Raw genomic sequence first — 20,249 nt, 5'->3', positions numbered from 1 at the left:
TACAGAAAAACTGCACCATTTGGTATGACGTCATTATAAAGGCTCACCTTCTCTCAGCACCCCCAACTGTGACTGAAAAATCAGTTGTACATTGCAACCCAGAGTTTATTTCAGTGGAAAAGTAACAAAGTACAAGTACTACGTAGTGATAGAAATCAGGTCACTCTCAAAGTATAAGTACTTCGTTACTGTATTTAAGTAGTTTTTTTAGGTATCTGTACTTTACTTGAGTATTTTTAGTTGTTGCAACTTTTTACTTTCACTTCGCTAATTTCAAAGCCAAATATCATACTTTTTATTCCGTAACATTCTGCACGAAACCTCCTCCTTTTGGGAACGAGAAAAGAAAAAACTCAATGAAACTGAACATCAGGTAAACCTGTTCTCTTCTCTCAAAGTCTGAGGTCAGCAGATAGCCTAACTGTTATGTTAATGTTCAGCTGCAGTGAATTTCTCTAGTCCAGTCCAGACAGGATGTAATGACACTCCTCATACATCTTTTTAAAACAAGACAGTGAAGTTTAGTTATGGACTAATGCAAGATGGAAAGCAGTGGATTCACGTTGAATATAAAATGTTGATTAGCAGGACAGACTGGGCAAAACAGACGCACATCTCAGTAAATAATAAGCATCATATTCAGCCAAATCATTTTATAAATAGTTTTTTATATTTGAAAATGTATTGAAGGAAACCTGGAGGAGCCCGTTTGAATGGGCCCGATGCAGCTGATAACATCTATAATTTACAGGGGCTGTGCTCAAGTTTGTCACTAGAGTATGTCAGCAGCCAGTATAGGAACAGACTCCAGCCAGTCAGCCAGTACCAGCACAGTTGATCCACATCCAGCCTCAGCCAGTACCAGCACAGACCCAGTCCAGACGTCTTTAGCAAGTCCCACAGACCCAGGTCAAACACAGGCACATGACACAATGACCCAGCAGATTGGCCCCCAGTCTTATCAGACTTCATGAGGTCTGAGTTAGTGCACAGAGGTCCATTCAAACTAGTACTGGGTTTTTCTAGAAGAGGCTTCTATTCAGGTTCTTACAGAGGGAGGATTGTAGTGAGAGCATTGTGGTGTCAGGGGTGACTGTGCAGCAGCTCTGTTTTTCTACTGGGTGGTAACGTAGCTGGTAGGGTTTTGCAATATAAACTTCTAAAAACTGAAGCCACCTTTGCTCCGTTTGGGACTGTGAGCTGCACTTTATGAGAGGTGCTGAAGTTAACATGTGTGGGTGAGATTGTGAATTGAGAAGTGTTTCAATTCGTTTTGGTTTCATCTTAGCGGCGTTCTGTGTCTGTCAGACAGGCTGAAGGGGATACTACAACAACAGCAGAGCAACAACGCAGACTTATCCTACTTGTCCTCTTGCGACTCGGTTTTCTTTATTGTGATTCACTATACTTTATAATGCTGCCTTGAGTGAATTTAAAAAGATAGACTACATTTTGTAAGATCAATAGATTTTTATGTGTAGTACTTTTACTTTTAATTATTTTTAAAACCAGGTACTTTTTTACTTGAGGTTTACACTGGATGACTTTTACTTTTACTTGAGTAACTATTTTCATGTGGTATCTGTACTTTTACTTAAGTATGAAAATTGAGTACTTCTTCCACTACTGGTTTATTTACAAATGTAACGTGAGCACTGTCATGAGCTTAACAGACTTTTACAAGTAGATGTTGGTGTGTTGGACTTTTACAAGTAATGTTGGTCTGTTGGTGGTGCCCTAGTTGACTGGCTAGCTCATCTGTGCCCTAAAACGGCCCTGTAGTCAGTTCAGTTTGCCAACCTGTCATTAACCTGTGTCTCCTGTGCTCAGGAACTCAAACCGGACCCGTCGGCAACCAAGTCTCCTCTCCATACCTCCTGGATCTCACTGCCCTGCCAGCTGAATCATGACAGTTTGATGATTTACTACAAAACACCTCCAGTAGCAGTAGGGTAAAAGCTGGGTTATACTGGAAAAGATGTAGTTTGTACAGTGTGTTTTCCGACCCCGTGATAAGGCCGATCTCACATATACTATACTGAATAAAAACAATAGTTCAACATGGTTGCTTCCTTTGCTGGTTAGTCATCAAAGCAGATATTCTTGTGCTGTAAAAATTTAATGAAAGGCCAAAGCCTGTGAGGGTGCCGGCCCGTGGGCAACAGTCACCCCGTTACTCTGCAGGTCAGCCTGAATGTGACAACACAAGACCATCTGCCCAAGAACACTATGTTCCAGTTTACAAGTGAGTGAGTGTGTCTGTGTGTGTGTGTGAACGTGCAGCAGAGTCACATGGACCAGCCGCTAGCCATCACTGAAACTTTGAATGAATGAAACACGCATGGACACCTGCAGCAGCGTATCGCTGTCACTGCCCCAAACCAATCTGCTCAGTGTGACAGTTTTGAGTCACTTGTTGTTGCAAAATGTTCTCATTTTAAACAGATCTTTTTTTGAGTATAAGATTATTATTATTATAGATTGTTGTTATAGCAACAAAAATGTCTAGTTAAAGCCTAAAGAGTGTATAATTGTGTGAATCTAGGGTATTGGAGGTACACATCATTATAGATATCTACAATCCAGTTTTTGAGAAACAGACCTGTCCTTTTTGTGTTTTCCTGTGAATCAATAAAGAACAAGGCCTATGCACTGTGTACAGTCTGTGTGTGTGAATGTGTTTGTAGATGGTAGAAAGGTGTTCACAAATTTGTGCAGAGGAGCCTTAAGGACCTTGAATATAGTCGTGTGAAAAAAGATAACACCCCATGAAAACCTTTGTCTTTTTTAACATATTTAAACATGGACATTTGATCTTCATTTTAACATTGTTAAATGCAACAAAAATGCAGGTTATAGAACTCATTAGTAAAATTGAATTTATAGAAATGCAATTTTCTTGTGAGGAGAAAGTTAGGACAACCCAACATTTATTACTACTTAAAGTGCCTAAAATTAGAATCAAGTGCAAAACATGATCAGAGAGGACTGGAGGAGTCTGTCTTAGACATTTAGTTTGATTTGCTCAAATGAGTAGTATCACAATAGTGAGACCAGAAGACCTTTCTGAGGCATTCAGCAGGTTGTAGATGCCATCAGCTATTCCACTGTCCATTAAAATAAATTACACATGGAGAACATTTATGACAACTGCAAACATGGCCAGGTCAACTGTTGTAGCAAGTGAAGCCCAAGAGCAGACTGCAAGATGTTTCAAGAAGTCTCCAACAATCCTAAAAAGTCATTAAGTGACCTACAGGTAGCTCTCTCAAAGACAAAATTTGAGCACAAGAACCTCATACACACTTTGCAGCATGGGGATGGAAGTGTCATGGTGTGGGGCTGCTTAGTTGCAGCTTTTGTTGTCACGTACAGTTGTACACAGTCCAACACATGCAAAATGTGTCCTCTACATTTAACCCATCCTAATCAGCAGCAGTGGGAAGCCATTGTGCAGCGGGGAGCAGTTACGCGTTCAGTTCCTTGCTCAGGGGCACCTTCAGCAGTGGTCCATGCTGGAGTCAAATCGGCGATCATCCGGTTCCCAAGCCAAATTCCCACGGATGAGCTAATGCCGCCCCCATTCACTTTGAATTCTTTATTGTATCAAAGGATCCTTGAGTAAATGAAGAGTATGGAATGGCCAAATCAAAGCTCAGATCCTAATCTTATTAAAATGCTGTGGGGGGATTTTAAACAGCATGTGAGGGCAAGAAACCCCTCAAACATCAAACAGCTGAAAGTATTCTGCATGGAGGAGTGGGAAAAACTTGTCAATGAATACAGAAGATGGATGAATAAATAAAGTCCATGACTTGTATTTGGCATCTTTATTCATTTTTTGTTATATGAATAAAAACAAAGTTACATTTTCATTGTTTTTGGTTGAATTACATCACATTTATCTATATCTAGAAATATTATTTGAAAGAAGATCAAACATTGATATGTCCATAAATCTTAGAAAAGAACACACAGGAGGACTGGATACAGTCTCTTTCTGAGAGCACAGAGGGACATTTCAAGATACTTTTTCTATGCATATTCAAGACAATAACATGCACTCTGCATGGAAACGTCTGTTGGTCTGTTGCTGCATCCATCTGCAGTCCTCTGTCCAACATTTTGTCCAGATGGAAACATCTTGAGAACTATGGAATCGATTGATTTGGCACATACATTCTTCCTTACAGGATGTATTTTGTGACTTTGGTTATTACCTGGATTTTCATCTAGCACTAACACTAGGTCAACTTGCCCAACACTCTTACCTCAAAATGAACCCCTCTGATGGCGGACAGAGCCATGCGAGTGCTACTGAGGAGAATGTGAACACTGCTCTAAACTGCTCCTTCCACCACTCCTACAAATAATAATAATTCACGAAGTTAGTAGGTTTTGTTGTCATACTATTAATCACAGATTGTGGTGTTAGAGGGGTGGCGTTATAATGTGTGGTGTTAGATGTTAGCAGAGGTGAAGTATTTCAGGCAAGTCAAGTCAAGTGACTGAGAGTCAACTCGTTTTTCCTGTCTTGACGACAGAGTACCAGCCTGGACCCCAGACTCGGATAACTCACCAGCACCACGAGGCCCAGAACACCGGAATTCTCTGACCAACCAGAACATCTACCACCAAGCCCACATCCCTGTTTGCATTTGTTTTGAATAAATTGTCCATTTTTGAACTGATTTTCCGGTCTGCGTTTGAGTTCTGGCCCCCGGACCAGACACATACAGGACCGTGAGTGAGACAAGGGTCAAAGCAAGAGAGGCAGTCCAAAGTATTCTAACAAGAAGCAGGTCCAAAGTCCAAATAATCATAGGTACAGGTGACAGGGCTCAAGGTAACAAGGCTTGAGCCATATAGGATGATCTGGCAAGGAGTGAGGTGAAAAGGGCTGGTTAAGTACTGCAGGGCTGAGAGGGAGCGTGGAAACAGGTCAGGGAAGGTAGGGCAATGAAAGGGCCCGGGGAACCTGGGAAGTGGCTGAAGAGTCGGGACAGAGAGACAGACTGTGACAAAAACCTCCACTTATTAGTGGCCTAATGACTTTTATTTTATAAACTTCTCCTTTGGTGGTTCTTTTCTAAGATGGTGTCTTCCTTTTCAAAACAAATCAAGCACAAACATTGTCTTCAGGAATTCTAAACATTTCTGGTTTGCTGCTATGGCTCTGTCAGCCAAGTAAGCCAACTAATATCAGCCATGCCTGACCATCACACAGAAAGTTCACTGCCTCCGAAGAGGAAGTGATCCAGGCGACAATCACTTGACGTCATTCAACTGGCTTTCTGAACAACATGACATATATTTACCGCTGCCCTATGGTGTCATTCTGAGCTCATAGAAAGCTCACTCATCAGCTTACTCTTCTCCGCCTGGAACACTCTGGACGACCTTTTCTACTAGAACACTGTATCTTTTGCTCAGGCTGGAGGGCTTGCAGACATTAAAAATAGGTACCGCGGATGTCTGCTGAGTGAACCAAAAGTGTCAACTACTGAGATGTGTATGACAAACAGAACCATGATGCCTTGTTGGAATGACGTCCTAGGTTGATGTCATCGCTCGTGCAGATCGCCTTGGGTGACCTCATTAGTCTCACTCTCTCTCATACACACACACTACATGACAAAGACAGGACATGGGCATTAAAGGACTTTTAGCCCTCAAAGGACTTCTTAAGAAATTTTGCCAATAATAATTACAATTATTATCTAATTCTGTCTGCACACACTGACATGTTTACAGAAGTGTGCATTGGCCTTGAATAAAGTTTTGCTTGTATAAAGTGTGAATATAAATTTTCTGATAACCTCATATGTAAATGTCAAGTGAAGGACCATGAACCCTTTTCTAAGAATTCTGAGAAAATAATCTTGTTCATTCATAAAAACAGGTCAAAGAAATTGTACAGTAATTTTTTTGATGTTGTGCGTACGTCTGCGTCACAGGATCTACTGATCATTGTAAATGTTCTACCCTTCGCCGCCCATCCTCTCTCTCTCCCCCTCCCTCCCTCTCTTTCTCTTTCATATTAAAGTGTAAGAGGGAAATGGTCAGTGAGGGACCCTCACATGAAGATTAGAAAAGCTTCTGCACCCTCTGCTCTGAGACAGGAGCTTCTCCGTGCCCTGCAGGATGCCTGGAAACATCAGATCAGGTAGCTACTTCAGAACTTATAGTCAGACCTCTTTCTGCGTGCCATGCCTGCTCTCTTCCTATTATATGATTTTGCCTCTTTATTTTGTTCAGTTCTTCATTCCTGACTTAAACATTTTAACAACACACACTTTTCAAAAGAGGAAGGCGTGACCTCATCTCAGTTCTGCCAGATTCTGGCTGAGACTTGCTGTAGGTTTTGAATCATTTTTGTCAGTGCAGTTTAGTTTCATCTGGGTTCTCTGTTCTTCCCTTGGTCTTTGGTCTCTCCTAGTGTCTGTGGTGTGGGTGCTGTCGGTCTGTCTGTTCTGCAGCAGACCGACCAGCGTGGGTGCAGCACCCATCTGTGCCAATGCCCAAACCGGGTGCCACATCCTCTCCCTGGCCAACCTGTTTGACCGGGTCATCCAACACTCAGCCAGGATGCACGGTGTTTCAAACGACCTTCACTCCGAGTTTGTGGGTCTCCTCAAGCTATTTTCTGACCATCCTTTTCTCATGGTGTTTCAAAATTACGTTTGATTTTGTAATGGTGATATTTATGTTTGGTTACACATATTGCTAAATGTGTTATTTGGACTATATTGACATTCTAGCCTAAACTACAAAAAATGTGTAAATGTTCCTTAAACATTTAAAGCTATGTGTATACACTGATGAGTGTGTGCGTTTGTCCGTTTATTAGGTACATCAAGCTAAAACTAATTCAATCAAACGCAACAGCCATGCAGTCAGTCCTAACATCATGTAGGTTATGTTCAGTTTGTCTTGTAATATGCTGTCCTGTCCTACAGTGGACAAAATAACAGAAACAATACAGTTAAACAGCAGAACATACTGTATCCTGTCGTTTTAAACTGTATTTGTTTAAGCTAGGTATACCTAATAAACTGGCAACTGAGTGTATGCGCACACTCACACACACAAAGATGTACTGTATATCCTTAGCCATTTGGGATTATTTGCAACAGCGGTCCACTCTACTATTTCATTGATTACTTCTTGTACTCCAGCCACAGTTGACATTTAGATGATACCAGACCTCTGACATTTCATTCTCTTGTTCACGTTTGTCCTGCCAGGAGCAGTACTTCCTGCCCAGTAAGAATCAAATTGGCCGGGTCAGTCGCAACTGTCACACCTCCGACATCCTCACCCCAAATGGCAAGGAGAACGCTCAGAGAATGGCGGTGAATAAACCTTCTATGAAAGCGATTTCCTCTCATTGGCATGCCCTGTCCACATCATCTTTACAATAGAAATGTAGTGTTCTCTAATCAGCATATACCTTCCCTTGTACTACACACCTCTGCATGGATGCTTGGAACATTTCATAATGCATGTTGTGCAGTTTGAACTGACTTTTAAATGTTTAATGGTCCACCTGTCCTGTTGTTACAGAGAGAGGAGCTGACGGAGGTGATTCTGAAGCTCCTGGTGGCATGGAGGGATCCTCTGTGGCATTTCCACCAGAGCATAGCTCACCATCATGACTTCAACAACTTCAGCTCCAATAAAGCTCTTGAGATGAGTGACATGGTGCATGAGCTGCGCAAAGGTGTACAGAAAGTGGCTGAGAAGGTACCGTATTTCTTATATAATGCAAAAGTTTGGGGGAAAGTTTACATGAGCCCTGCAGGACCCACAAAGACCCATTTGTGACCCAAATTTGCAACATAATTCTATGGTTATCTGAACTTGTTAGTATGTGTAGTAGATGCTTGAAGCAGCTGTGTAATGGAGCTTCCAGGGACGTACTTCCCGCCTTCTCCCTGCTTTTTGTGGGGTCTTTTAAAGGAATGTGTAAGGGTCAATTAAGTTATAGTGTATATTTTGTGTGGATTCTATTTTGGAGTTGTACACTACAATGACCAATGAATGAATGACAAACAAAAAGGTAAAAACAAGACAAACAGATGCTTCCAAAAATGTTTCCTCTACAAAACAATAGCCTTGACTCATTATACTGATTTGAGCTTCTTTCACCAAATTTAAATCAATGGCGGTGGGCCACATAGGAGGAACACCTGAGTGTATGTACCTATTTATCTTCAGGATTTCTGTGTACTCAGAAACACTGTTATGGCTTCATGCTTGTAAATGGGTGTGTTCTGATTGTGCAAAGCTGAAGTGTGTCCTCTCTGCTCCAGATGCAGATGTTGGGGATAATAAGTAACTCAGTTAGCGGCCTGGCTTCTCATGAGGCTTCCTTGCCATCTGGAAGTGCTGAGTGGCGCCTGATGAAAGACTATGAACTCCTCTACTGCTTTCGCAGAGACTCCAACAAGATCCAGAACTACCTGAAGATCCTAAAGTGTCGCATTATGCCAGAACATGGATGCTAAAGGCCAGGAAACTATGGAGGCTGTGTTTAACTTCCGGAAAATACCAACATGTTGGAATGGAAATGCTACGATTAGAAACTGCACGGATAAAGCTGTAGTTTTTGTGTTTTCTATCTGAAGGGTATGGGACGTTAACTGATAGATATGTTCACTCCTATCATGACTGAAGTGCTACTGAAACCCAAAGACTCTTCCCACCTCAGATTATATCGAGCGTGGACAAACATGAGTTGAGCGTGGACAGAATGGAATGAGTGTAATGCATGTTATGATAGACTCCTGTATAACACACGTTTAAATATAATACCATAAAAATCATTTCAAGGAGCATGGATGCCATGTTTTTTCATTTCTACAGAGGGGATACTAAGACACTGCACTTTACACCTAAAGTCATCCTCCCTCTATTATGACGGATCAAACAAATCACACATGAGGCTCTGCTGATGGCTTGAGGTCTCAAGTTTAGCTAGTAAAGTGAAGCTCGTCTTCATACAGTACTCACCTCAAAACAACACACCTTTATACACTGAAAGAGTTACTGGTCACTGGTACTTCATCAGATGCAAATAAATAGTATGCAACATCAGCTGAAAGTCTGCAATATTCCTTTATTGTATAGAATTCTAGAAGGTAATGAATCTGGGCAAATAGTTCGGGTTTGAGAAAAAAAAAAAAAAAGGAACAAAAAGAAAACATTGCACTGACAGTGTGGGGTTTGGACTGCGGATCAGTGGCTTCATGATGCAGCTGCTATGGTGATGGCCTCCGGCCTTCCAGTACTCTGTTCCACACAGGAAACATGAACAGAGCCGTCCCTGCAACGTACACAGACAATGATATAAAATACAGTCATATTAAAAACGGCCCATGCACTGATCCTGAAAAGAACGGATACCTTTTCATAGTCACCACAGTGTCGATGTCGTGGTTCTCCTCTCTCGGCTGCAGGTCTCTCAGGACAATCTATATGTTATACACACAAAAGCAGATTAACGGTTTCTTTCAATTGTTAATTCTAATAAATTAATCATTGTTTGTACTGTCTGAACAATACCAGCCAAAAACAGAAAAAAACTCAAGGCTTTGTGAAACTGCTACAATATTTTGCCATTTACAATTTACAGTACTTCCTACATTTACAGGGCATCATTTATTTTGTAATGTATGACTTAGAACTAAATTTTAAATCATTATGAGTAGCCAGGAATCTATATTGCTGTGTCATTTTAGTGACTTGATATTGACAGGAGTTAGCAAGCTAACTTTTAGGCTGAAGTCAGGGGTCTCTCTCTTTCCCTGTGTGCACGCTGTCCTTGCCCCTCTCCCACTCCTCTGTGTGAATGGTGCACTTGAGCTTTGCCTCTTGTGTGTTTGTGTAGTCTTTTCCAGATTTCCATGGTGGAGAGAAGGTCATTGCTCAGCGTCCCCATGGTCCTGTTATTGGCATATACCACTCTATCTGTACCTTTGCTGACTTGACGTGACACACATCTCCCCTGATCTCCTGAGCATCTTTACTACAAATTGCACTGAGCTTTATTGTTTTATCTTCAATATTCTCTTCTAGTGTCTATTTAGGAGAATATGAACTGTAAAAAAATAAAATAAAATTTATAATTTTTTAAATCATTCAGCCCTACTCTGGAAGAAACTTGAAGAGAACTTAACGGGGAAGTGCATGTTGCGCGACATTTGATCCTGTGTTAGTGCTTTTCTGTACCTTAGCTAGCTTTTCTGGCTGCTCCGCGACAAACCTCTGGTAAATCTCCACACAGAGCGAGGATAGCTTCCCCTCTGCGCTCATGATGTGGTGTCTCCGAGCAGGGAGGGGCGTGCCCGACGGAAGGAGAACAGTGAACACCTCAGCTCCGGATTCATCCATCTCCTGCAACACCCACACACCAGACACAAAGGATGAGAATGAATGTAATCTAATCTTTAGATTAATCCCACATTAATTGGGCAATTGAGATCATTGGACAGATTTTGATAATGGACCAGTATACCTTCACTAGTATGTCAGCGGCAGAAACATCCACTGTGACAGACTCTTCCTCGGGGCCAAGGCCCTCTCTTCCAACCAGTAGGCCTGCTTCCAGGGCAGCTCCCACAGCAATGACCTCGTCAGTAGGTGCTGAGCTGAGAAGCTCCACATCACCAAACATCTCGCGGATCAACTGCTGGAGACGAGGGATCCTGGCTGAGCCACCGCAAAGAACCACCTGAAAGCACACCAGTCACATGAAGAGCATGTCGAGTTCTGACTGACCCAAGGCTTTTACTTTCTGTAACTCACCCTCATCCACATCATACTCCTGCCATAGCACTGGCAATAAACGAAAGCACTTGCGACTGTAAAAACTTCTCACACACCGTACCTTGTTAATGTCGCTGGTGGAGAGTCCCGCCTCCTCCAGCAGGGGTCTGATTGGCTGGATGCTCTTGTTGAAGATTGAGGAGCAGAGAAGCTCAAATCGTGCTCTGAGAAACCACCACACAGAGGCTGTCAAGGTTTATAACAACTATTTATCCAGCCGATACAGGTAAAAAAATATTTCTGCTTGTCAAAATCTGACAGTATATGCTTAAACCAAATCTGCTAGCAAAAGCAAACATCATAAATCTTCATTATAGAGTTCCTAACAAATCAGTGTGTGTGCTTCTGCCACAACCATTCAGCTGCAGGGGTCCATTTACGATGTCTTCATTTTCAGTAGTGTATAGGTTTTGGTTTTTTAGCTTTGTTAGGACTGAAAATTGCAAAAAGCTAAGTTAATTACAATAGTTATTATTTTAAATGCTTTGTGCTTACCTAGAGACATTGCACTCAAAGTCAATGCCATCGTGCAGGGAGTCAACAAAGCAGTTGGCTGATCCCAGTGAGGACAGAGAGTGTTTGGCCATGTCTGCTCCGTTCATCAGCTTCATCATCGCCCGAGCATTGCTGCTTATATCATGCTTAAAGGTGCTACAAACAGAGAAAAATAACATGAGGATGGCTACGAGGAATCAAACACAAACAAGGTGTGTAAAACACTGAATAGGTGCGTGTGAGAAGGAATGAGTCCAACAGAAATGAAGTATACAGTGTTCTGTTTACTAGCTTTGAAAAAAAAAAAAATAGCATGGTGGGAATTGCATTGCGTGTTTCTGTTTGTAGTGCTGCCTTAAAATGGATTTTCTAAATGTTTATTAATCTCCCCAACGTTAATTATTTCTGCAAAGCTGTTGTCATGGTAACGTAATGTTAGACCATGTGTCATCTAACTTTCGGTTATTTTATATTCCCTGTTTCCTCTACCGGCCACGTATGAGTGGCTAAAACTAACGTTACAGACTGACTGTACACTCGCCAGTAATTATCTTACTGCATATTACCCCAGTGATGAAATAAACCCATCTTATTATTATTATTATTAGTCCAAGCCCGAGTGGGCTGGGAACCCACGAATGCAAGGGAACCCTATTGTAATCGTTCGACGGTAACTGCTAGGGACGCCAAACTCATAGGGTAGGTACAAGCCCCTGCCAGTAACTCAGGCGCAAAAATCCACACACTTCTACCTCTAGGGGGCGCAATAAGCAAGGTCAACAAGTTTGGGCTTGGAACTCCTGCTCACGAAGGCGGATATCAAAAACTGTACATCCACGTGTTTGTGGGATCGAGCTGATTCTCGTGGTATAGGCCACGCCCATATCCGCCTAAACCTTTTTTCGCTACATCGCGAAAAGTGAGAAACCTATTTTAATTAACTCCTCCAAAGCCGCAAGTCCGATCGACACCAAACTTGGCACGGATAATCTCTGGACCAAGCTCATGAAAATTTGTAGAGGAAATTTTGATCAGACTAAAAATGTCGCAATTATATGCTAGCAAACATTTGCGAAAAAAACGCTATAAACAGGAAATTAAGTCATATCTTCGCTTTGGAAAGGCTGATCGAAAAATCCCATTGACTTACATGCATTTTATATCTCCATAACCACAAGTCCCATTGACACCATATTTGGGTCACTTGTTCCCCATGGGGCCCTGATGACACCTGAAAAGTTTGGTGCAATTCAGCCTAAAGGTGGCGCTATAATCGAACCTCAAACACCCCATTCATTTAAACGGGATTTTCAACCAAAGGACATTTTGCAGGATCACTACGGCTCACTACATCGCACATTCATAAACCTTATGTCTACGTGTTTAGGGGATGCTGCCGATTCCAATGGTATAGGACCCGCCTCTGTGCGATGACGTTTTCATTTCGCAAAATCGCGAAAACTGGAAAACCTATTTTAATTAACGCCTTCGAAGCCGCAAGTCCAATTGACACTAACTAGTTGGCGCTATTCAAGAAAATCCCATAGACTTACGTGCATTTTAGATCTCCACAACCACAACTCCGATTGATACCAAATTTGGGGCAATTCCACTTACAGATTGCGCTAAAATTGAAGCTGAAATTTCTCAGTGTACCTATGATAAAATTAACAGACCTCTACATGCTTTGTAAGTAGGAAAACCTGCAAAATCAGAAGTGTATCAAATACTTGTTCTCCCCACTGTATTTATAGCTACAAAGTAAAACTGTAACATGTGGCAGAAAAAAAGTGTAAGGAGAGCTCCAGGGAGCAGCAGAAAACACAGCAGCTACCGCTTGAACTCAGCGGCGAGGTGCTGGGCCAAGGCCTGTGTGAAGCTCTCTCCTCCGATGCTGTGGTCAGTGTGGGTGTTGAGAACCCGGAACATTCCTCCATTGACCTGCAGCACCGTCACACTCAGGGAAGTCCCACCCAGCTTATACACCAGGACATGGCTGTTGACAAAGAACAGATCAGCATCAGGCCAAATTGTTGGAAATCTATTCATTTTGACTTCATAAATGAGTCCATTAAGCCAAGGTGGAAATATATACAACTTGATTTAGTTTAGTTTTATTACAGTTTCGACTGCTTAAACACTATAACCAGCCTTTTAAAGAAAAAATTCTAAACCATAATGCCATTTATCAGAAAGCACAGCCATTTCCCTAAACTATAAACACTCCCTGTTTTGACACATGATTCAGATTTGTTGAACTGTCACTGTAAAACTCACACATACACAGATCCCTTCATTTCTCATTGCCTACACTATGTGGGCATTAAGAAAGCACTAACATTCAATATTGTTCAATAAAGTACGGAGAGAACAAACAGGTGAAGGAGGAGAAAGTGGAGGAAGTGGAGAAGGAGTTGGGAGTAGGGCTGTGAGATATGACTTTATCTATTGTTTACAATTATGCTCTATCGTTTATTTTGTTGTGAAATTAGCATTTAATGTAATGGACAAGCCACACAACACTATCCAGCAATGCCAGTCATGATGTGTGTGTTAGTCAGGAAACGTTAAATGACCTGCCCACGAATAAACAGCTTACTTTCTAGTTCGCCAAGACATGCTGTTGTTGTGATGTTAGCTGTAGCAGCAGGAGAGCTGTGTTGCTTGGCTGCTCTTTCCCATTAGTTACTTGCTGTGCCGTTGTTTTTTGTCATATCGCACAGCCCTAGTTGGGAGGAGGAGGGGTGGAGAAGGGAGTAGGGAGAGAAGGAGAAAGTGGAGGAAGAGATTCTCTGGCCTGTCTCACACAAGGGGGTAAGACAGAGATCGGACATGGAAGCCAACCAAAGCCTTCATGGAGGGATCCATGTAGGCCCAAAAATGATGTCAAAACCCTGTGACACCCGGTCGCACATGAGAGATGTAACCGTATTGCTTAGATTCTTAACTCTCAGCAATCTAAAAAAAACTTATTAGGCCATCAGTGACGCTGCGTTGGTGTTTGACAGGTGATCCTCGTAGGTGGGCTGATTAATCAGTGACGATCCAAGTCAGACAAACACACTGAACCATGAAACGTTTTGTTGGTGCAGCTACCAGAATTACGGTGTGTCTGCCTTTGTTCTACGTCATTAAACCACGGTTATGCTGCGCGATCATGCGCAGTAGACGCTGGTGCCAACAGGAAGTAGCCCTGTAGTAGTATTTTATTGGTCCAAAACTGGCTTCACTGCTCTCCATTCAAATCAGCGGAGTGGCTTCGTCCAGTAATATACTGTCTATGGTCTCACACCAAAGACGTGGGGCAGAATGATTTTTGTTTGCTGTGTTGCGCAGTACATTCAAGGAATAAAAACTGTGCAAATGTACAGTATACATTTGTTGTGTTCATGTGAAAAGATTTGAGGGGGAGAACTCCAGACATTACTTTTAAACAGTTTTTCCTGGTATTGTATCTCTTCAGCGTGTCAGACTGCGTTGTTGTGAGTGTGTTTTTGAGGGCTTGTGTGCTTTGTCTGAGGGTTTTTCAGCAACATTGAATGGTTTTAAGTGGAGAGCTTCATTGGTGACCTGAAAATAGGATGTTTGGGGAACTGAGTAGATGGTTATGGATTTGTGTTTAAAGTTTTGAGAAAAGGAGGCATAATTCTAAGAAATGTGTTTAAGCAATCTTCATCATGCAGAATCAGTGCTGTACCTCTTTCCAGAAGAACAGTCCTGTCCGATGTTATAGGCCAACAGAGCAGCAGCAGGCTCGTGGATCAGCCTCAGCACATGAAACCCTGCAGCTTCAGCTGCCTGCCTGCACAGAACAAACAGAGTTGTGGACTGTATTAAAAGGAACATATGGAAACCATCTCACAAAATATCACCATTGTTATGGGTAGTGATGTGGCCTACTTCAGAGCACGTTTCTGAGCATGTGCAAACTCAAACGGGACAGTAATGACTGCGTCGGTGACATCAGAGCCCAAAGCTGACTGAGCCGTTTCTGTGAAAATCGGAATGATCAATCAACTTGCTGCTCATTTATGAGGGATGTAAGTGTGTGTGTGTGTGTGACAAAGAGTTTTCCACAAAATACCTTTCATTTTGTGGAAGATGAGTTTTGCAACGTCCTCTGGAGCAACGTACTCTGGGTGATCTCCTGCTGTGATCTCATAATAAGGCTTGTCTCCTCTGTTGACCACCTGAACACAGCAATCACAGCTCAGACTGAGGAGTCGCTGCTTTACCATGACAGCAAATTGTCTTGGGTTCAACAAGTATTTTCAAAACTACATCTAAGAAACAAGCTTCTAAGCTGTAGAACTATATGAACAGCATGACAAAAATTAATGTTAATGAAGGAAACAAAATCTATTTAGCAAAGCAATCATTTTAGACATTTTGAGATTAAAAAAAACTCTGGGGTGGATCTGTTAAACTCACCTGGCACTTGGTCTCTGTTTTGTGAATTTGTGTCTCTGGATCACCAAAGCTGCCCGTTGAGAGACAAAGATAAAATCTATAAGTCACTCTGAACAACTCATTCAGTTAAATACTGCAAGGCTGAAATGTGCAGGTGTCCTCTTGTTTGATTACAGGTCCTTGAATGACCGCCTTGTCAAGCATTCAAGTCAAGAGTCCGGCTACCAATGATTCTGTAAGGAAGTACATTTCTCCCTACTGACATATTTAGATTTTAACATTCAAACAAGCCAACAACTGAGTCTCCAGTAGCTTTAAGATTTGCAAACAAGACAGTGCAATGTCACCTTCTCCCCAGCACTTGTTTCACTTTAACAACTGTGTTGGCGGCGTTGCGGACCCGTCCTTGCTTTGCTGCAATACCTACAATCTGCAGAACATAAAAATCAGTCAATAGTCAGACAGAAAATAAAACAGCTAAAAGCACAAATGCCAACATATTAGTCACTCTATAGCTACAGTTGTAGAGGCTTTACAGATGCATCACACAGCTTTCAATAATGCAACAACCTGGCTCCATCTAGGGAGGTTTAACAGAACTGTGCACAGAGCAATTCAAGTGCCTACATATAAATGGCCAGAAAATCAGTACAGTTCACAGATCCTGTGATCAGAGTAGGTAGTGCTGTGTGACCATGTATGGCTACAAAGAATCTAGTTATTTGGACATATTTCGGATTTAAAAGTTCAGATGTGTGATCCTACATCTCAAATTTGGCTCTGAACTTTTAGCACACTTCACAGAAAATTCAGCCCAAAAATACCAGGATATGATTTTTGGTCCATATCACCCAGCCCTACAAAATACAATGGTGTGAAAACGTGTTTGCATCCTTCCACTTTGTTTTGATGATTTATGCCCATTTGTCACACTAAAATGTTTCATCAAACATTAGATAGCCTAATAACTGGTTGGGCCACCCTTAGCAGCAATAACTGCAATCAAGCGTTTGCGATAACTGGCAATGATTCTTTTACAGGCTGTGGAGGAATTTTGCAGAATTGTTGTATTTCAGCCACACTGGAGGGTTTGAGCCTTAACTGCTTTTTTTAAGGTCATGCCACAACATCTTGATCGGATTCAGGTCAGGACTTTGATTAGGCCACTCCAAAGTCTCCATTGTTTTTCTTAAGCCATTCAGAGGTGGATTGCTGGTGTGTTGTGGATCATTGTCCTGCTGTAGAACCCAAGTGCGCTTCAGCTTGAGGTCACCAACAGATGGCCGGACATTCTCCTTCAGGACTTTTTGGTAGACAGCAGAATTCATGGTTCCATTTACCATAGCATGTACCATAGCATGTCTTTCAGGAAAGCAGCGGTTTTCATCTTGGAACTCTGCCATGCAGTCCATTTTTGCCCAATCCCTTTATTATGGTGGAGTCATGAACACTGACCTTAACGGAGGCAAGTGAAGCCTGCAGTTCTCTGAATGTTGTTGTGGGGTTTTGTGTGACCTCTTGGACGAGTTGTCGCTGCGCTCCTGGGAAGGTTCACCACTGTTCCATGTTTTCACCATTTGTGAATAATGGCTCTCACTGTGGTTCACTGGCATCCCAAAGCTTTAGAAATGGCTTTATGACCTTTTCCAGAGTGATAAATCTCAATTACTATGTTTCTCATTTGTTCCTGAATTTCTCTGGATCGCAGCATGATGTCTAGCTTCTGAGGATCTTTTGGTCTACTTCACTTTGTCAGGCAGGTCCTATTTAAGTGATTTCTTGATTGAGAATAGGTGTGGCAGTAATCAGGCCAGGGTGTGGCTGGATGTAAAAAAACACAGTTGAGTTATGTTTTAACAGAGGGGAGGGGGCAATCACTTTTTCACACAGGGCCATGTAGGTTTGGATTTTTTTCCCATTTAATAATAAAACTTTCATTTAAAAACTGCACTTTGTGATTACATGTGTTATCTTTGTCTAATATTTCAGTTTGTTTGATGATTTGAAATATATTAGTGTTGCAAACATGCAGAAAAATAACAAATCAGGAAGGGGGAAAACACTTTTTCACACCACTGTAGACTCATACAAAAATAATCTCTCTCAATGTTCAGCATGCAGGGAGTGAGGTTGGGACTCAATACAAATGTAGAGAGCAGGTTGTATAAAGAGCTGTATGTCTGTGTGTCTGTTTGACCGAGGGCGGGGCTCAGATACACACACACAGAGAGCCCACAGGACAGGATGACTGCCACTGCTCACAACAGCTCCAAACCAGCTCTATGAAACAGACTGATCCTGGTTCTGTTCACGGGTTAATTCAAGATAGGCCTTTTCACAATAAGCCCTGCTGTCCTGATCCATCTTTATGAAACATCCCTCAGTTCATGCGGCCCTTGGTGAACACTGACTTGAAGAGAAGAAATACATAATGTTGTACCTGCTCAGTGTCTCTGTAGGCCACAACAGCTGGAGTCACTCTGTCTCCTGCATCATTAGCCACCACATCAGCCCGCCCATCCTGAACACACAAACACACATTTATTTTTTGTTCCTGTAGGTAGAGCTGGACAATACATAAAAAAAAACAGTTAATTGACAGGAAATAAATCCAAACATTTTGCCCATCCAGTCTAAATGTGTTCGTGGAGGAAGAGGAAGATTCTGCCCCTGGGTGTCATGTAGGGAGTGCTGCTGGGGTTCCAGGTGTGTGACATATTTGCTTATATTCCTAAAATATTGTGTTTAATCCAGGTCTGCTCTAAATAATTACAATTCTATTGTATTTGTTTGTTAACTGTACAATAAAGAAATATGTGTCCCTTCAATGCCATTTTTTTTACTGTGTTGTGGACTCATGGAATATACAGAGATAAATGGTGGAACCTTTTTGTTTTACCAAATTTATTCTTGTGTGAGGGAATGTGGATTTATTAATCTAAGGGGAGTCACATGAGCTGGACGGGCGTGACACACATAATTCCCTCTAGTGTGGATCTGATCACGGTGCTGCCTTTTGGATGCTCATTTTCAGTTTCAAAAATGCTTAACAAACTTTCTATTTGAATCAGCGTGCTCCCGAGTGGTACGTGCACGCGCCATGCTGCATCAGGCTGCGCATGCGTAAGGCTGGGAACCACGAAACAAAAATAAGACTTTGGGTTTTTTTTGTTTTCTAGCTCTTCTTGTAGATTGCCCTGGTCAAGACGAAAACAAGAAAAAAAACAGTCAGCTTACTTTTTAACGCCTACAGAAACCGAAAAACTGAGTTCTGACCCGGATTTTTTTGCTTTCCGGGTTGAATGAGATAATTGATGGAACGGATGATTCACGGACCGTTGCGGAGCTAACGTTAACTTATCCCACATGAAATGATTTAGAAACGTTAGTTTTTGTACGTACAGTTTACTGGCAGCTGAACAACCAGCAACATCTCAGTGGGGTTTTTGACTTGAGCTCAACCCGGTCACTATCTTATCGAGCAGAGGAAAAGGGACAGTGTGTGAAAGGCAGGTACAGAGAAACTGAACGCAACGCACCTTAAATATCGCCACACAAGCGCATGTATATCCGAAGTGAACTCCAATCGCAGCCATTGCAGACAGATCCCAGCTCAAAGGACCGGTTGGGCCACGCGCATGCGGACCGTGTTCCGCCGGTAGGAGCAACTTCCGGTTCAAGGTTTTCAGAACAAAAGCGTAAACGTAACGCATAAGTAAACATAATTATTTCATTTTATTATTATAGCATATAATAATGATACAGGTAAACACCAAAAACATGTTACGATACAGGATACATGTCTCGAAGCGCTCGGAAGGCATAAGTAGGTTTCTTAGTAACGTCTACTCACCTGCCAAATTCCAGTGGTGAAATAAGTATTAATTTGGAGCTTTTACTTGAATGCACAATGTTAAAAAATATTCACAAAAAAATCTAAATCTTACTTAAGGAAAAGGGAGTATTTTCGGGTAAATGTATCAAAAGTACTGGGAAAGTGTGTGTGTTATATTATTTGGTTAGTCCGTTTGCACGGATGTCTGAGTCACATTTTTTCTTTTTTACTGTTGGTATAATCTGTACGTATATTTTAGATCGCTTCATTAAAGTTTAAGCCTAGTGGATCTTTAGCTCTGCGGTGACGTACGTCCAGGTGTTGTGCCGAATTCTGCCTGCCTGCCGAGAATTGCATGCACCTCGCGGGTGTCATTTATGCTGAGAAAAGAGGTGGATGCAAATCTCGGCAGGTAGCCTACAAAATTTGATTTTCCGAATTATGCATCCACCTCCTTAGGTCCTTTTCAGATATTTTGATGTGCTCATTGATCAAACGGCGTTACCACCACATAGGCTAAATTTACTGAATGTGAAGGAATGGTACTTCTAAGTGTATTAAAATATTAAAGACTCTAAACGTTAATAAAATAAATACTTCGAATCATTTATCACTATTGATAAACCCCACATATTATAGCGTTTAATAGCAGTATTTGGAGGTGCATGCAATTCTCGGC

General features: G+C 41.8%; 2 protein-coding genes across 2 annotated transcripts; one reads left to right on the top strand and one right to left on the bottom strand.

Annotated features, from left to right (window-relative positions):
• The first annotated feature begins 6,069 nt into the window (after nt 1-6,069).
• LOC119918320 (prolactin-like) lies at nt 6,070-9,191 on the top strand. Its single transcript, XM_038738993.1, has 5 exons — nt 6,070-6,166; nt 6,440-6,624; nt 7,248-7,355; nt 7,567-7,746; nt 8,316-9,191. Exons 1-5 carry the CDS (start codon nt 6,145-6,147, stop codon nt 8,508-8,510), a joined length of 690 nt encoding a protein of 229 aa, XP_038594921.1. The 5' UTR covers nt 6,070-6,144; the 3' UTR covers nt 8,511-9,191.
• On the bottom strand, nt 9,102-19,403 carry hspa14 (heat shock protein 14). Its single transcript, XM_038738992.1, has 14 exons — nt 19,275-19,403; nt 18,176-18,256; nt 16,083-16,165; nt 15,757-15,805; nt 15,410-15,515; nt 15,226-15,316; nt 15,023-15,127; nt 13,160-13,321; nt 11,326-11,481; nt 10,892-10,994; nt 10,520-10,735; nt 10,234-10,398; nt 9,409-9,476; nt 9,102-9,328 (listed from the first exon to the last, which is right to left on the bottom strand). Exons 1-14 carry the CDS (start codon nt 19,329-19,331, stop codon nt 9,250-9,252), a joined length of 1,521 nt encoding a protein of 506 aa, XP_038594920.1. The 5' UTR covers nt 19,332-19,403; the 3' UTR covers nt 9,102-9,249.
• Between the last annotated feature and the right edge of the window lie 846 nt (nt 19,404-20,249).

This window comes from Micropterus salmoides, unplaced genomic scaffold, assembly GCF_014851395.1.
Source record: "Micropterus salmoides isolate LMB-PRFRI ecotype aquatic unplaced genomic scaffold, ASM1485139v1 Ms_hic_scaffold_23, whole genome shotgun sequence".
Taxonomy (NCBI): domain Eukaryota; kingdom Metazoa; phylum Chordata; class Actinopteri; order Centrarchiformes; family Centrarchidae; genus Micropterus; species Micropterus salmoides.
The sequence above is the reverse complement of the archived record's forward strand: the minus strand, read 5'-3'. Positions and strand labels throughout refer to the sequence as shown.

What these genes read in the sequence shown, in the direction of transcription:
- LOC119918320 (XM_038738993.1), top strand. Translation starts at nt 6,145, where the DNA reads ATGCCTGGAAACATCAGATCAG. An exon ending in AGAACGCTCAGAGAATGGCG is followed by an intron (nt 7,356 to 7,566) that starts GTGAATAAACCT and finishes CTGTTGTTACAG; the next exon opens with AGAGAGGAGCTGACGGAGGT. An exon ending in TACAGAAAGTGGCTGAGAAG is followed by an intron (nt 7,747 to 8,315) that starts GTACCGTATTTC and finishes TCTCTGCTCCAG; the next exon opens with ATGCAGATGTTGGGGATAAT.
- hspa14 (XM_038738992.1), bottom strand. Translation starts at nt 19,331, where the DNA reads ATGGCTGCGATTGGAGTTCACTTCGGATATACATGCGCTTGTGTGGCG. An exon ending in AAACAGAGACCAAGTGCCAG is followed by an intron (nt 15,516 to 15,756) that starts GTGAGTTTAACA and finishes TGCTGTGTTCAG; the next exon opens with GTGGTCAACAGAGGAGACAA. An exon ending in TTTGAGTGCAATGTCTCTAG is followed by an intron (nt 10,995 to 11,325) that starts GTAAGCACAAAG and finishes GTGGTTTCTCAG; the next exon opens with AGCACGATTTGAGCTTCTCT.